This window comes from Callionymus lyra, chromosome 14, assembly GCF_982586985.1.
Source record: "Callionymus lyra chromosome 14, fCalLyr1.hap1.1, whole genome shotgun sequence".
NCBI classification, from domain to species: domain Eukaryota; kingdom Metazoa; phylum Chordata; class Actinopteri; order Syngnathiformes; family Callionymidae; genus Callionymus; species Callionymus lyra.
In genome coordinates this window covers 5312134-5328975 of record NC_141831.1, presented here as the reverse complement: position 1 = coordinate 5328975, position 16842 = coordinate 5312134, and the positions used below count along the sequence as shown (strand labels likewise).

At 40.0% G+C, this 16842-nt stretch overlaps 1 protein-coding gene across 9 annotated transcripts in view; it reads left to right on the top strand.

Moving 5' to 3' along the window:
- synj1 (synaptojanin 1) overlaps positions 1 to 16842 on the top strand; it is a 43643-nt gene that overhangs the window by 5354 nt on the left and 21447 nt on the right. For 5 of the 9 annotated variants that reach the window (XM_087806680.1, XM_087806678.1, XM_087806673.1 and 2 more), the window contains exons 5-19: positions 3492 to 3717; positions 4652 to 4735; positions 4926 to 5003; positions 7151 to 7212; positions 10721 to 10817; positions 10901 to 11076; positions 11148 to 11229; positions 11298 to 11450; positions 12819 to 12984; positions 14332 to 14355; positions 14693 to 14884; positions 14956 to 15040; positions 15962 to 16102; positions 16191 to 16383; positions 16443 to 16601. In XM_087806680.1, coding sequence (XP_087662806.1) covers positions 3492 to 3717; positions 4652 to 4735; positions 4926 to 5003; positions 7151 to 7212; positions 10721 to 10817; positions 10901 to 11076; positions 11148 to 11229; positions 11298 to 11450; positions 12819 to 12984; positions 14332 to 14355; positions 14693 to 14884; positions 14956 to 15040; positions 15962 to 16102; positions 16191 to 16383; positions 16443 to 16601 — 1918 coding nt within the window. The remainder of the gene's footprint in view (positions 1 to 3491; positions 3718 to 4651; positions 4736 to 4925; positions 5004 to 7150; positions 7213 to 10720; positions 10818 to 10900; positions 11077 to 11147; positions 11230 to 11297; positions 11451 to 12818; positions 12985 to 14331; positions 14356 to 14692; positions 14885 to 14955; positions 15041 to 15961; positions 16103 to 16190; positions 16384 to 16442; positions 16602 to 16842) is intronic. The other 4 variants (XM_087806681.1, XM_087806679.1, XM_087806676.1 and 1 more) reach the window with 3 other exon arrangements.

The window sequence follows — 16842 nt, the reverse complement described above, 5'->3', positions numbered from 1 at the left end:
TCTTCTGACTCTTCTGACTCTTCTGACTCTTCATCTTCTGACTCTTCATCTTCTGACTCTTCATCTTCTGACTCTTCATCTTCTGACTCTTCTGACTCTTCTGACTCTTCTGACTCTTCATCTTCTGACTCTTCATCTTCTGACTCTTCATCTTCTGACTCTTCATCTTCTGACTCTTCTTCTGACTCTTCTGACTCTTCTGACTCTTCTGACTCTTCTGACTCTTCTGACTCTTCTGACTCTTCATCTTCTGACTCTTCATCTTCTGACTCTTCATCTTCTGACTCTTCATCTTCTGACTCTTCTGACTCTTCTGACTCTTCTGACTCTTCATCTTCTGACTCTTCTGACTCTTCTGACTCTTCATCTTCTGACTCTTCATCTTCTGACTCTTCATCTTCTGACTCTTCTGACTCTTCTGACTCTTCTGACTCTTCTGACTCTTCATCTTCTGACTCTTCTGACTCTTCATCTTCTGACTCTTCTGACTCTTCTGACTCTTCTGACTCTTCTGACTCTTCTGACTCTTCATCTTCTGACTCTTCTGACTCTTCTGACTCTTCTGACTCTTCTGACTCTTCTGACTCTTCTTCTTCTGACTCTTCTTCTGACTCTTCTTCTTCTGACTCTTCTTCTTCTGACTCTTCTTCTGACTCTTCTTCTTCTGACTCTTCTTCTTCTGACTCTTCTTCTGACTCTTCTTCTTCTGACTCTTCTTCAGACTCTTCTTCTGACTCTTCTGACTCTGACTCTTCTGACTCTGACTCTTCTGACTCTTCTTCTTCTGACTCTTCTTCTGACTCTTCTTCTTCTGACTCTTCTGACTCTGACTCTTCTGACTCTGACTCTTCTGACTCTTCTTCTTCTGACTCTTCTTCTTCTGACTCTTCTTCTGACTCTTCTTCTTCTGACTCTTCTGACTCTGACTCTTCTGACTCTGACTCTTCTGACTCTTCTTCTTCTGACTCTTCTTCTTCTGACTCTTCTTCTTCTGACTCTTCTTCTGACTCTCCTTCTTCTGACTCTTCTTCTGACTCTTCTTCTGACTCTTCTTCTGACTTTTCTTCTGACTTTTCTTCTGACTCTTCTTCTGACTCTTCTTCTGACTCTTCTTCTGACTCTTCTTCTTCTGACTCTTCTTCTTCTGACTCTTCTTCTTCTGACTCTTCTTCTGACTCTTCTTCTGACTCTTCTTCTTCTGACTCTTCTTCTTCTGACTCTTCTTCTGACTCTTCTTCTGACTCTTCTGACTCTGACTCTTCTGACTCTTCATCTTCTGACTCTTCATCTCCTGACTCTTCTTCTGACTCTTCTGACTCTGACTCTTCTGACTCTGACTCTTCTGACTCTGACTCTTCTGACTCTGACTCTTCTGACTCTTCTTCTTCTGACCCTTCTTCTTCTTCTGACTCTTCTTCTGACTCTTCTTCTGACTCTTCTTCTTCTGACTCTTCTTCTGACTCTTCTTCTGACTCTTCTTCTGACTCTTCTTCTGACTCTTCTTCTGACTCTTCTTCTGACTCTTCTTCTTCTGACTCTTCTTCTGACCCTTCTTCTGACTCTTCTTCTTCTGACTCTTCTTCTTCTGACTCTTCTTCTGACTCTTCTTCTTCTGACTCTTCTTCTTCTGACTCTTCTTCTGACTCTTCTTCTTCTGACTCTTCTTCTTCTGACTCTTCTTCTGACTCTTCTTCTTCTGACTCTTCTTCAGACTCTTCTTCAGACTCTTCTTCTGACTCTTCTGACTCTGACTCTTCTGACTCTGACTCTTCTGACTCTTCTTCTGACTCTTCTTCTTCTGACTCTTCTGACTCTGACTCTTCTGACTCTTCTTCTTCTGACTCTTCTTCTTCTGACTCTTCTTCTTCTGACTCTTCTTCTGACTCTCCTTCTTCTGACTCTTCTTCTGACTCTTCTTCTGACTCTTCTTCTGACTTTTCTTCTGACTTTTCTTCTGACTCTTCTTCTGACTCTTCTTCTGACTCTTCTTCTGACTCTTCTTCTTCTGACTCTTCTTCTTCTGACTCTTCTTCTTCTGACTCTTCTTCTGACTCTTCTTCTGACTCTTCTTCTTCTGACTCTTCTTCTTCTGACTCTTCTTCTGACTCTTCTTCTGACTCTTCTGACTCTGACTCTTCTGACTCTTCATCTTCTGACTCTTCATCTCCTGACTCTTCTTCTGACTCTTCTGACTCTGACTCTTCTGACTCTGACTCTTCTGACTCTGACTCTTCTGACTCTGACTCTTCTGACTCTTCTTCTTCTGACCCTTCTTCTTCTTCTGACTCTTCTTCTGACTCTTCTTCTGACTCTTCTTCTTCTGACTCTTCTTCTGACTCTTCTTCTGACTCTTCTTCTGACTCTTCTTCTGACTCTTCTTCTGACTCTTCTTCTGACTCTTCTTCTTCTGACTCTTCTTCTGACCCTTCTTCTGACTCTTCTTCTTCTGACTCTTCTTCTTCTGACTCTTCTTCTGACTCTTCTTCTTCTGACTCTTCTTCTTCTGACTCTTCTTCTGACTCTTCTTCTTCTGACTCTTCTTCTTCTGACTCTTCTTCTGACTCTTCTTCTTCTGACTCTTCTTCAGACTCTTCTTCAGACTCTTCTTCTGACTCTTCTGACTCTGACTCTTCTGACTCTGACTCTTCTGACTCTTCTTCTGACTCTTCTTCTTCTGACTCTTCTGACTCTGACTCTTCTGACTCTGACTCTTCTGACTCTGACTCTTCTGACTCTGACTCTTCTTCTGACTCTTCTTCTTCTGACTCTTCTTCTGACTCTTCTTCTGACTCTTCTGACTCTGACTCTTCTTCTTCTGACTCTTCTGACTCTGACTCTTCTGACTCTGACTCTTCTGACTCTGACTCTTCTGACTCTGACTCTTCTGACTCTTCTTCTGACTCTTCTTCTTCTGACTCTTCTTCTGACTCTTCTTCTGACTCTTCTTCTGACTCTTCTTCTTCTGACTCTTCTGACTCTGACTCTTCTGACTCTTCTTCTTCTGACTCTTCTTCTGACTCTTCTTCTTCTGACTCTTCTGACTCTGACTCTTCTGACTCTGACTCTTCTGACTCTGACTCTTCTGACTCTTCATCTCCTGACTCTTCATCTTCTGACTCTTCATCTTCTGACTCTTCTTCTGACTCTGACTCTTCTGACTCTGACTCTTCTGACTCTGACTCTTCTGACTCTTCTTCTTCTGACCCTTCTTCTTCTTCTGACTCTTCTTCTTCTGACTCTTCTTCTTCTGACTCTTCTTCTTCTGACCCTTCTTCTTCTTCTTCTGACTCTTCTTCTGACTCTTCTTCTTCTGACTCTTCTTCTTCTGCCTCCTCTTCTTCTGACTCTGACTCTTCCTCTTCTTCTGACTCTGACTCTTCCTCTTCTTCTGACTCTTCTTCTTCTGCCTCCTCTTCTTCTGACTCTGACTCTTCCTCTTCTTCTGACTCTGACTCTTCCTCTTCTTCTGACTCTTCTGTTTCTTCCTACAGGAACCAGTCCCTGCATCTGCACCTGAAGCACTACGGCGTGAACTGCGACGACTGGCTGCTGCGTCTGATGTGCGGCGGCGTGGAGGTCCGGACCATCTACGCCGGACACAAACAGGCCAAGGCCTGCATCTTCTCGCGTCTCAGCTCGGAGCGAGCCGGCACCAGGTTCAACGTCCGAGGAACCAACGACGACGGACAGGTCGCCAACTTTGTGGAGACGGAGCAGGTGACTCACCTCTTTTGGCTTGAACTCTGATTTTCTTTGTGTGTGTTTCCTGTGCCAAAGTATGACTGACCTCAAGAGCTGGTTTGCTGTTACATTGAGTGAACTTCAGCCAGAGAATGATCAGTAAAATGTCTGGATCAGACGATCCATGTCAGAGGTGTCAAACTCAACCAGGGTCCAGAATCTTTTTAAACATAAAGGTCAAAGGCCGAACAAACTGTGTGTTTACTTAAGTGTTTGTAACGGGAAGTGTTATGAAAGTAAATGACTTTCAATATGAGTTTTCACAGCATCAAATTTAAACTTCTGTGTCAAATTCAATGTGTACAAAAAATGTAATGTAAAAAAAATCCAATATTCTTAAAAAAATTTAATGAATAAAAATCGATTTAAAATTCAATGTAAACAATTAAAATGAGTTTAAATAATTAAATAAAAAAAATCTATTCAGATTCAATGTAAAACATGTAAATGAGTTTAAATAATTAAATAATATATATTTAGATTCAATGTTAAATAAATAAAACGAGTTTAAATAATTAAATTAAAAAATATCTATTCAATTTCAATGTAAAAAATGTAAATGAGTTTAAATATTTAAAGGAAAATATTTGTCTTCAATGTGAAATATTAAAATGAGTTTAAATATTTAAATTAAAAATATATCTTCAAATTCAATGTAAGAAATAATTCTATAAAAATTAGTTAAACGTATAAAAAATGTGAATCAAAAATCAGTGTTTCATATTCAAAGTCTGATGTGCTACACTGATTTTTTTTATTTTCGCAGCCTCACTCCATCTTATTTGTTAAAGTATCTTCTCTGACTTTCAGCCAACATTCTGCCCAGACATAAAATTGACACGTGTTCTATTTAAACTCGCATTGATTTGATTTTTACTTCACATCTATTAACAGTCGTTTTGTTTTACAGGTTATCTTCCTGGACGACAAGGTGTCGTCCTTCATTCAGATCCGTGGGTCGATCCCTCTTTTCTGGGAACAGCCCGGAATCCAGGTAATCCTTTTCCTCACCACGTCTTCGCTGTCCATTTATAGAACATTTTTAAAGTCGTGAAAAATATAATGAAAACCTTGTTAAAGTGGAATTTTGTTAACGGTGTTTCCGCTCTGTATTAACCCCCCCTTTGTGAATGTTGTTCTGCACTTGCTCGTCGTAGTTTTTAACACATTTCACTCGTGTTCAGAAAAAGACGTTTAAGGGTATGTTGTTGCACCTGAATGAGCATCGGCACCCTAACGGACTGGAAGAGAACCTCCACCTGGTATCGACCCTTTTTTGCTTTGGTTGTGGCGAGGAGGGAGGACGCTGTGTGTGTGGAGGAGGCTTCTCTTGTCGCTTTTCTCCTCCGGTCGTTCTCTGTGCAGCGCCAAAGGTCAGCGGCGGAGCTCGTCGGTAGTTCACCGCGATGCAGACGGAAACCTCGAGCCCTTCGAACGCATAAACAGTTTGTCCTGACGCTGCACAGAGACCCTCTGTGGGGGAGGTTCATTTTTAAAGGGCGTTTTTCTGTTCTCTTCAGCTCCCAGACTTCTTTACTCAGGTGAGAACCTGGTCTGAAAACATCCTCCAACCACTTCCCTTTGACTCAGATGGATCTCGTCCAGGGGGGGGGGGGGTTCAGAACATTTGTCACCTGAATGAGGAATTGTAAAAACGTGCAGGGAAGTGCTGGGACTTGTTTTCAGACAAAACTTGAGTTCTTCCGCATTTTGAAGCTCTTAGAATCCCTCGTTTAATGGTCGCCTTCTTTCCTCTGGCTTCTTAAAAATTGTAATTTACTTTAGCTTTCTAAATAGAAAAGATACATGTACATTTAACATTACAATCTTGTAGTGTTTACTTTCAGGAGTAAGTAGTAGTACTTTCAAAACGACTTGTCAACAAACATTTTAGAAGTAAATTAATTAATTTTGATCAAGACTTCATATCATCTGAGAGTATTATTAATTGACACGTGTTTATCTTTCCCATATTGGGGAAATTATATTATTATAAATATTATTAACACATTATATTAGGACATACAGTACACATATTAAAATAACAAATAACTCATTTTTATACATATCTCTAGGATTTTTCTTCTTATGAATTAAGAATTAGACATTAGGAGTGTGAAATGTCAAGAATCTTGAAATAAGATGCGCATCACGATACAGGGGCAATGATACCATATATAGTGATGTGGAAGTAACAAGGATATATATGTAGTATTGTAGAGTACTTTACTCTGGTGTTGTAGTATTTACAGACCACATGACTCTTGACGAAGTCGTAACTGCTTTCATTTGTTTTCAAACCAAAATATGTCCAAACATCAGCTGTAAAAGCTGCTGGAGTCACTGTATCCTCTTGTCCTCAGTCTTCACCAGGAATTCTTTGTGTATTTCGCTGCAGAAGTTAAATGACTGCTGCCATCTTGCGGCTAGAAGTTTTATTTAGCCAACAAAAAGAACAAATGCAGTGAATTTCTTTTTTGTTAAATGTAAATACAAGAATTGAATTATTTTATACAAACTTTATTGAAAAACTTACCATGAAAGAACTATTATTAAATTAATTATAAATGACATATAGTACAATAAACAAAAGCAGTACATATATTAAAATAACAATAATTAAAACAATAATAATGATTATGATAGAATAATACCTTAAAATCAACACAATAATAAATAAGATAATGATGAATATATCAACAACAATAAACATTGGCACAAGACGAGAATATTTTTTTAAATACACACACCATAGAAGTACACACAGCAGTGTAACCTAAGCCCTTTCAGAGGCCATGTCGAGTATCTATTAAATATTAATAGCACAGATCTACATGGCATCGGATACAGGAAGAAGCGACAAAATGGCAGCGTCACTTTTGCCGAGGAAAAACACCCAGAAGATGAATTTATATCAAATGAGCTATTTTTACATGAGACACAGAAAAAGGACAAAAACACAACTTTTAAAAAGAATATATGTTGATGGTGAAATCGGGTGATTCAGCCTCATAGAAATACTTGAACAAGCATAGACCTGCACAGGAGAGACTTTTGCTGGCTCTCTATGGCCAGTTCAAGTTTCTTTTGTATATCTGGGATTTAGACTAGTGGGCCAGGATCTAATTAGAAGTTAATCCAAAGTTCCTGGACTTCAGCTTCTCCGTAGACCCTCTAATCTGTCCCCCGTGTTGCCGTCGTCCTTTTCAAAAATCAAATTTTTTTCCTCTGCTGCCTTTAAAAGTTTCTTGCTTTCTACGACTGGAACAATGTCCCCGACTCTGTCCTAGATCCATTCTTCCTCTTCGTCATCCGGGCCTGTCGCCGTCCGCAAACATGTGTAGACTCATCTAAGTTTAATGAGTTACAGCTCTGACCCTCTCGTCCTGCTCTCTCCTCCCCCCTGCAGGTCGGCTCCCATCGAGTCAAGCTCTCCAGGGGATTCGAGGCCAACGCTCCGGCATTTGAAAGGTAATTGAAATGTTCTGGACTGTGTGTACACCAGCGCAGTCACACCCTTATCTCATCCGGGCCAGAAATCAGCTCCTCCATGATGTTGAGGGAGGTTGTGTTGATTGAAGCGTGTCCTCAGAGACCAGGGAAAGACACTTTATATTAGCCTCTTGTTAATGTTTTCCTTGATATTCTTTCATATATTTATTATATGAATTATCTTTACATCACAGGGACCTCATGGACTCGCTCTGATTGGACGATTACAAAACCACAGGGCCACGCCTTCTAACGTCCGAGCTCTTATCAGTATTACAGCGCTTTCATAAATAAATTGTTTTTAATATATATCTCTAGCATTTTAATCATATAAATAAGGAACTAGACATTAAGAGTATGAAATGTCAGGAATCTGATAAAACGATGAGTATCACGATACATGGACAAAAATATGATATAGTGATACTATAGTAACAAGGATATATGTGTAGTATTGTCGAGTACTTGACTCTGGTGTTGTGATAGTGTAGTAACAAGGATATATGTGTAGTATTGTCCAGTACTTGACTCTGGTGTTGTGATAGTGTAGTAACGGGTATATATGTGTAGTATTGTCAAGTACTTGACTCTGGTGTTGTGATAGTGTAGTAACAAGAATATATGTGTAGTATTGTCGAGTACTTGACTCAGGTGTTGTGATAGTGTAGTAACGGGTATATATGTGTAGTATTGTCAAGTACTTGACTCTGGTGTTGTGATAGTGTAGTAACAAGTATATATGTGTAGTATTGTCGAGTACTTGACTCTGGTGTTGTGATAGTGTAGTAACGGGTATATATGTGTAGTATTGTCCAGTACTTGACTCTGGTGTTGTGATAGTGTAGTAACAAGGATATATGTGTAGTATTGTCGAGTACTTGACTCTGGTGTTGTGATAGTGTAGTAACAAGTATATATGTGTAGTATTGTCGAGTACTTGACTCTGGTGTTGTGATAGTGTAGTAACGGGTATATATGTGTAGTATTGTCAAGTACTTGACTCTGGTGTTGTGATAGTGTAGTAACAAGAATATATGTGTAGTATTGTCGAGTACTTGACTCAGGTGTTGTGATAGTGTAGTAACGGGTATATATGTGTAGTATTGTCCAGTACTTGACTCTGGTGTTGTAGTATTTACAGACCACATGACTCTTGACGAAGTCGTAACTGCTTTCATTGGTTTTCAAACCAAAATATGTCCAAACATCAGCTTTAAAAGCTGCTGGAGTCACTGTCTCCTCTCGTCCTCAGTTGTAACTGCTTTTTTTTTGTTTTGAAACCAAAATATGTCCAAACATAAGCTTTATAGGCTGCTGGAGTCACTGTATCCTCTCGTCCTCAGTTGTAACTGCTTTCATTTGTTTTCAAACCAAAATATGTCAAAACATTAGCTTTAAAAGCTAATGGAGCCACTGTATCCTCTCGTCCTCAGTTGTAACTGCTTTTATTTGTTATGAAACCAAAATATGTCAAAACATCAGCTTTATAAGCTGCTGGAGTCACTGTATCCTCTCGTCCTCAGTTGTAACTGCTTTAATTTGTTTTCAAACCAAAATATGTCAAAACATTAGCTTTAAAGGCTAATGGAGCCACTGTATCCTCTCGTCCTCAGTTGTAACTGCTTTTATTTGTTATGAAACCAAAATATGTCAAAACATCAGCTTTAAAAGCTGCTGGAGTCACTGTATCCTCTCGTCCTCAGTTGTAACTGCTTTAATTTGTTTTCAAACCAAAATATGTCAAAACATTAGCTTTAAAGGCTAATGGAGCCACTGTATCCTCTCGTCCTCAGTTGTAACTGCTTTTATTTGTTATGAAACCAAAATATGTCAAAACATCAGCTTTAAAAGCTGCTGGAGTCACTGTATCCTCTCGTCCTCAGTCATCATCTGGAGTTTTATTTCACTGTGGAAGGCTAACTGACTGCTGCCATCTTGCGGCCGGAAAGTTTAATTGCAACACAAAAATTAATTAATGAAGTGAATTTGTCATTCTGTTAGTTGGAAGTACACAAATTGAATTATTTTATACACACTCTATTGAATTAATTACCATGAAAGAACTATTATTAAATAAATATGCCAACAAAAAAATCCTTACAGCGTTGTTAAAAAACGTGTACAAAAATACTTAACTTAAGTGTATCGATATTTTCTTCCGCCGCCAATAGACACTGATACAACATAATCTCTGTATGTAACTTGTGCAATACTGGGGCCACTCAAATCATTTTCTGCGTCTCAACTATTTAAAATCAGTTTTGGGAAGAAGTCGACAAATACAAAAAACTTTTAAGATGGAATTTTCCTTTGCTGTGTGAGGAGCAGTGATTAACGCGTGGGTGGAGCCGACTTAATGAGTCGTTCTACAGCAGGAACTCGTCTGAGATGAACACAATGTACGGCTGCATTCTCAACCTTTTTAAGAAGCTGTTGTGCTTTTTTATTGTTTCTTTTCTCAACAAAAACAATTGGAAAATGGTCAGATTTATTCTTATTCAATTTTATAACAAACAGAAAAACACAAGCAGTGAAGGCACAAACTTTTGCACAGGAGCTAATTTCACATTTCCTTATAAAGTGCAGCATAAAATAAAATCTGCTTTAAAGTTCAACTATTACTACTATAGTATAATAACCAATCTTTCCTGACTTACGTGTTTGAAATGTTGAAGTCTTCGTCTCCAAGATGCAGTAAGTTTTAACAGAACAGGACAACAGTGGTTACATTGATGTGAATTTAAATTAAATTACTATTACAATAACTTTGATGGAGCCTTAATTCAAATCATGTTTCATGTCCTTTATAATGATAGATGGATGGATGGATGGATGGATGGATAGATGGATAGATAGATAGATAGAATTTAAATCTAAAGATAAGAACATAGATCGAAGACAGAGGATACAAAGATAAACATAGAATAGAATCATCTTTTCACTCCATTCCTGCCCCCTAACTCGGAATGAAACACTCTAACAGCACAAGGAATGAATGAGTCCCTGAGTCTATTTGTGTTGCATCATGGGAGGAGAATTCTTACACTCAAGATATGTTTATTCATGCAGGCGTTTCCTTGATTTTCTGAGACTCTTGTGTTTGTCTCTGTGTTGTCTTGACCTTTTAAGTATGTATTTTATTGGGTATTGTTTTGATGGTTTAAGCGCTTTGTGACCCTGGTCTAGAAAAGCGCTATATAAATACTGATTACTTACTTACTTTCTTGCTCCATCTGCTTCTCTGCTCACTGATGACAGTGTTCAGAGGACGACTGTCATCATCCATGATGGACAGTAGTTTGTCCAGGTCAGGGTCCACATGCATCTTCGTCAGTTTGTCCTGATCGTGGGCTGGATGGTGTTAAAGGTGCTAGAAAGATCCAGGGACAGGATCCTCACTGAGCCTTTTTTGAAATGGAAAAATGCTGGAAAAAATAACCTCCTTGGCAGGGGTGATTAAGTTGTTATTGTTTGTCTTTTTCTTAAGGCATTTCACTGCCCTGCGGAGGTTGTACGGTAAACAGGTGATCATCAACCTGCTCGGGAGTAAAGAGGGGGAACACATGCTGAGCAAAGCTTTCCAGGTGAGTCACATCCATGGATTTATTCTCGCATTCTCGTGCCGCTGTTTTATTTTGACCTTTTTACCTGTGTTGTCTCCGTCCAGAGCCACCTGAAGGCGTCGGAGCACGTGGCGGCGGTGAAGATGGTCAACTTCGACTATCACCAGAACGTCAAGGGCGGCAAAGCGGAGAAGCTGCACAGCATCCTCAAGCCTCAGCTCAGCAAGTTCACCGAGGACTGTGGATTCTTCTACTACACCGGAGAGACCGGCATCGCCAGGTCAGATACGAGAGAAAGAAAACTAGTCAAGTGTCACCAAAGGTTGTTCACTGTCGTCGTCGACCACACAGGACTCAGGGCGGAACCATCAGGACCAACTGTTTGGACTGTTTGGACAGAACCAATAGCGTCCAAGCGTACTTTGCGCTGGAGGTGAGTCGCCCCCGGCAACAACGATGAATCTCCTCGCGTCGATATCTTATCGACCTCTTCGACTCCAGATGCTGCCGAAGCAGTTGGAGGAGATGGGCCTGACCGAGAAGCCACAGCTCGTGGCCCGGTTCCAGGAGGTGTTCAGGACCATGTGGTCCGCCAACGGAGACTCCGTCAGTAAGATCTACGCCGGCACCGGCGCCCTAGATGGCAAGGCCAAGGTGAGAATCACAGAAACACCGTGAAGGAAAAAAATCTGTTGAAGTGATTTCATTTTCCGAGAACGTCTTTGTCTTTTGTCCTTCACTGAGTGTCTTCTGTCTGAAGGTTGACGGCAAAACACTGTTAATACGATCGGATTAAGATACAAAGTCAAGTTTGTTTATAGATCTTCCTGTTTTTTCTTGTTAGTTTCGTGTATTGATGTAAGACTTGAATTTCCAAGATGTTTCGAGAACATGCAGCGACAGGTCTTTAAGAATTTGGACCTAAACTCCCCCCCATAGACTCGTGAGATCAACGACAGATTGTGAACCTCTGACCCTGTTCTGACTCAGGATCAAAAGTTCAACTTGTTCACGTCACGTTCAAATCATGTCGTAGCGTCTGAAGAAAACAATCGACCGTCGGCACCATTACAATCGAAAAGATTTACCAACGTTGACTGAAGGTTTGATGCTTGTTGAGTTTCTGCTTCTGAACTCTTGTGTGCTGTTTCTCTCTGCTCTCCTCTGGACTTCTCTGCCTGTGTGGTAAGTGTGAAGCGAGTCGGTCTGTTGTGCAAAAATGATTCTCTATATCATAGGTTTTGATTCGTGGCACCTCCTTCTGATCTGATTCTGAATTTTTGTAGGTTTTAATTGATCATAACGCTTCAAATTCATACACCAAGAGCAACAACTTTGCACCTGAATCAGAAAATAAAGAGGACACACAAACAAATCATCACCTTAAACTTAAACATTTGTTTATTTTTGTGTAAATCCACTGATTCTTGGTTTCCTCGGTTTTGTTTTTTAGTAAAGTATATGTTACTCTATAGTGCACTCATCTTGGGAGCTGCATATCTCGGACGTTTGTGGCTAAAGAGGTTGTGGGTTCTGCCTATGATTGTGTCGTTTGTGCCCCGGAGCAAGGCACTTAAAGGGACGGTTCACCCAGAATTCAAACTTCACTCTTTTTCCACTCGCCCTCATGTCGACCAAAGGTTGGGATTATTTCCAGAGAGTTTTCTTTTTAGAGTTATAGACAAAAATGTTTGTTCATTTTAATGTAGCGACTGGAGCTCAGTTGTCTTCGTCCAAAAAGACACTTAAAAACACCCAAATACTCCTCGTCTGTAACGTCTTGAACCTTAGTCGACATGAGAGAAGAAATGAGTTTTAATTCTGTGTCAACTATCACTATAACTTCTCCTGATGGCGAGCTGCGTCGCGGCCTACTGCCGTCGTTGTTAAAATGGGTGACTTGGTGTCAAGGTGTTTGAAAACTAAAAAGGGAAGAGAAAGCACCATATAAGTAGGAACCACTTTGTGACTTTTACTTAATATTTTCTCACTCCTCTTTGGGTGTTTTTTTGTTTTTTTTAGGCGGGAAAGCTGAAAGACGGAGCTCGGTCCGTGACGAGGACGATCCAGAACAACTTCTTCGACAGTTCCAAACAGGAGGCCATCGATATCCTGCGCCTGGGCTCCACGCTCAACAGCGACCTGGCCGACAAGGCCCGGGCTCTGCTCACCACTTCTAGTCTTTACGGTAATTATTAAAATTTACCCTTTTCTGTAAAAAAAAAGTCACTTGAGGCGGAAACAAAGACAGAGCAACAGAGATGAATAATTTTAATCTTTGATTTATAGTTGATTCATTTTGTTGTTTAATTGTGTTGATTTTTAATTGTGAATCAGGGCAATTTTTATTCAATTTGATGTGGGGTTTTTTTTGGAAATTTGTTCCATCTTAACATTATAATCAAAGCAATATTAATAAAATTAACGTTAAAAATTGATCAGACATTGTACTAAGAGGAAGTATTGCTCGACCCACACTTCAATATAACTTAAAGGGCAACTAATGTGTAAACTATCCCGACTCACTCGCATGTTTTAAATGTAGTTTAAAAAGTCTTCCTCTTCAAGATGCAGTAAGTCCCTCATCGTGACATCGCTCTGTTTAAAATGTATTACTTCATGTGAAGTCTCTCAGAACGAGAAGTTAAGAGAACGGAGCTCGTTGTTACATAATAATTGGCTCCGTTCTCTTAACTTCTGGCTCCTCCTGCAGCAGCAAAGAACCATAGACTTGTATACACAGACGCCGCATCGACTGCTGCCGCCCCCTAGAGCGGTGTGTAAACAGGGCGGCCATCTTGGTACAGTGCCACTCGCTCCTACGGTGCACTATTTCTTTAGAGGAATGCTGTGTTTACACTATAAAAGTGATCATAAATCGCTCATCTGTCGAGCTTTTTTCACGTGGTTTGGTTTTTCAGACCTCAGACCAGATAGATGGATATTATTTGAAAGAATATTTTACTTTGAATATGATGAATTTGATAGATGAAACAAATACGGACCAAAATGTTTGAAAATGGGTCCAAAATTCACCGAATAGTTGTATTTTAAGATTGAGAAGTACCTCCTTCCCTGCTGTTGTTAATGCGCTACATTCGATGTGGCGTCTATGTATATATGTCTATGGTTGCACTGAAAAACCTCAACATTTGACCATTTGACCCTGCAGAGTGGGCGTGGTTATGGTTAACAAGACTTGAGCTTGACAGAAAAAAAAAAGTTTTCCGTGGGCGGGGCTTAAGCACATTTTCTAATATAAATATCTTTATTGAAAGAGAGTTTTGTACAAACAAACATACTGACGAGTACATAAGAGGTCCAAGATCAATTTGAGAGACGATTAAATCGACACATTAGTTGCCTTTAAACTACAAAATATCATCCGAGGTTTGAGGCCCAAAGTTTTGCTTTGTGTTATTTTTTTTCTTGCTGCTTGAATCGCTTTTCCCCAAAAATATATATATATATAAGGTTTGTATCGCAGCTCTGGTTAACCTTTTCTCTTCCTTCTCTTCTCGCTGGCAAATGTTAGTCACTGAGCCCGTCTTACAATCAGGTACAGTAACTGACAAACGGAATGTCTTCGTCACCCCTTTTTAGTTATCGTCCATCTGTTGCCTTTTTGCTTTGTTTTACTCATAATCCCAAGTTGGTTCTGGTTTAAGCTTCTCCGTAACACATTAATGCCAGTAAAGCTGGATTAAATAAAGGAGAATCACTTTTGTAAGCATTTATTTATTCACGAAGAACGACGAACCAGAACCAACGATAGTTTTAGTATCTCATTTGTATTCCCAACGATTTTGTTTTTCCTTTTAACAGCCAGACTATTCATTTAGTTTCATCATCGTCTCCTTCTTTATCACTCTGATTTTAAACCTTCATCTCCTCAGCCTCCCCAAGAGTCCTGCTCGGAATGTGCCAGAACTTCCACAAATACACTCGACCCAAACAGATCCGGGTGGCCGTCGGCACCTGGAACGTCAACGGAGGCAAACAGTTCCGGAGCATCGCCTTCCGCAACCAGACGCTCAACGATTGGCTGCTGGACGCTCCCATGAAGGCGGGACACCCCGAGTTCCAGGGTAGGATTGTTGTTACCGGTCGTCGCTTTGTTTATTTCATGTATAAAACATATGCGTTCATGTTTTTAAAGACACGAAGGCCGACCCCATTGACATCTTCGCCATTGGGTTTGAAGAAATGGTGGAACTGAACGCTGGAAATATTGTCAGCGCCAGGTTTGTGTTTGAATTTGCTGCTCACAAGTTTAAGTACAATTTATTTTGCAACTTAGTATTGAATTAAACTCAAAGGTAGATTTTCTCTTTTCTTTATTATTCAATTAAACACATATTTTTATTCATTAAAAAATTGCTTCAATTAAAAGAAAACAAAAAAAATAAATAAATAAATGGGGGCGTCATAGCTCAGATGGTAGAGTGGTTGCCTGCAGTCCAAGAGGTTGAAGGTTCAATCCCAGCACCAGACAAGCTTGTGTCGTTGTGTCCCTGAGCAAGACACTTCACCCTGATTGCTCCTGAGGGCAGAGCTGGCGCCATGTGTTGCAGCCTACTCCCATCAGTATGTGTGAATGGGGGAATGCATGGCTGTCAAAGCGCTTTGTGACCCTGGTCTAGAAAGGCGCTTTATAAATAGACATTATTATTATTATTATAAATGTCTTACAAACGTTAAAACTTGTTTCACTTTACGATTGCGAGTGGATTGGATTTGGATTGAAAGCATTTTTGGAGATTGAATACCACAGATTTCCTTACCTTAATATGGCACAAACGCAATAAAAGGATTACAAGCATTAAACAAAAAATGTTTTCATTAAAAAAAAAAAAAAAATTATTGAAGCAACTTTTTTATATATACTATATATAATATATATATATATTATTATATATATAATATTTCTTGTATCTTCTTTTTTTAATTGAAGCATTTTTGATTTTTGATTTTTGAATAATAAGCCAAAAGTCTTTTAGCAAACAAGGTCGTCGGCTGAAGAAAGTGTATATTTGCCAAACTTTCTTCAACAGGAATCACCAGTGGCTGTTGTTTTTTTCATTCTTGGAGGTTTAATTATCAGTTTCAGATCTGGAGTTTACTGACCTTGAAATGTATTAACAATGGAACCTTTTCCATTGAAGCACCACCAACCAGAAGCTGTGGGCCGCGGAGCTCCAGAAGAGTATTTCCCGGGATCACAAGTATGTGTTGCTGGCTTCTGAGCAGCTGGTCGGAGTTTGTCTCTTCGTCTTCATCCGTCCTCAACACGCGCCCTTCATCAGGTTCTTCTCAGTTTTTTCTTCTTGTCTTTTCGGTGTTTGGATGATTCTTGTTCAGTCGTGATTATCTGATCGATAATCTCTTTCCCAGGGACGTCGCCGTCGATACGGTGAAAACCGGGATGGGAGGAGCCACCGGCAACAAAGGAGGCGTGGCCATCCGGCTCCTCTTCCACACCACCAGCATCTGTTTCGTGTGCTCGCACTTCGCCGCCGGCCAATCACAGGTCAAGGAGCGGAACGACGACTACAACGAGATCACGCGGAAACTCAGCTTCCCCATGGTACGGACGCGTCTTCTTCAGAACGTGAGCGGAAACGAAAACGGTGTTTCTACCTGCAGGGTCGTCTGCTGTACTCCCACGACTACGTGTTCTGGTGCGGAGACTTCAACTACCGGATCAACCTGCCCAACGAGGAGGTGAAGGAGCTGATCCGGCAGCAGAACTGGGACGCTTTGACCGCCGGCGACCAGCTGGTGGAGCAGAAGAACAATGGTTTGGTACGATCAGATTAGCAGCTTTTTACTCCCGTTCCAAATGTATCTTCTTTTTCATGTTTAATTAATGAATACGTTTTGACTCTCATTGTCAGAGTAGGATTGAAAATGTACTTGATCTTGTCGTGAGATGAGAAATAAATGAAGTATGTCAAATTAAAAGGTTATTTTATGCATTTAAAAATTGCATTTTTATCTTTAGGTAGGTAGGTTAAATTGTTTTTTTCCAATTAGCCAAAGCAAA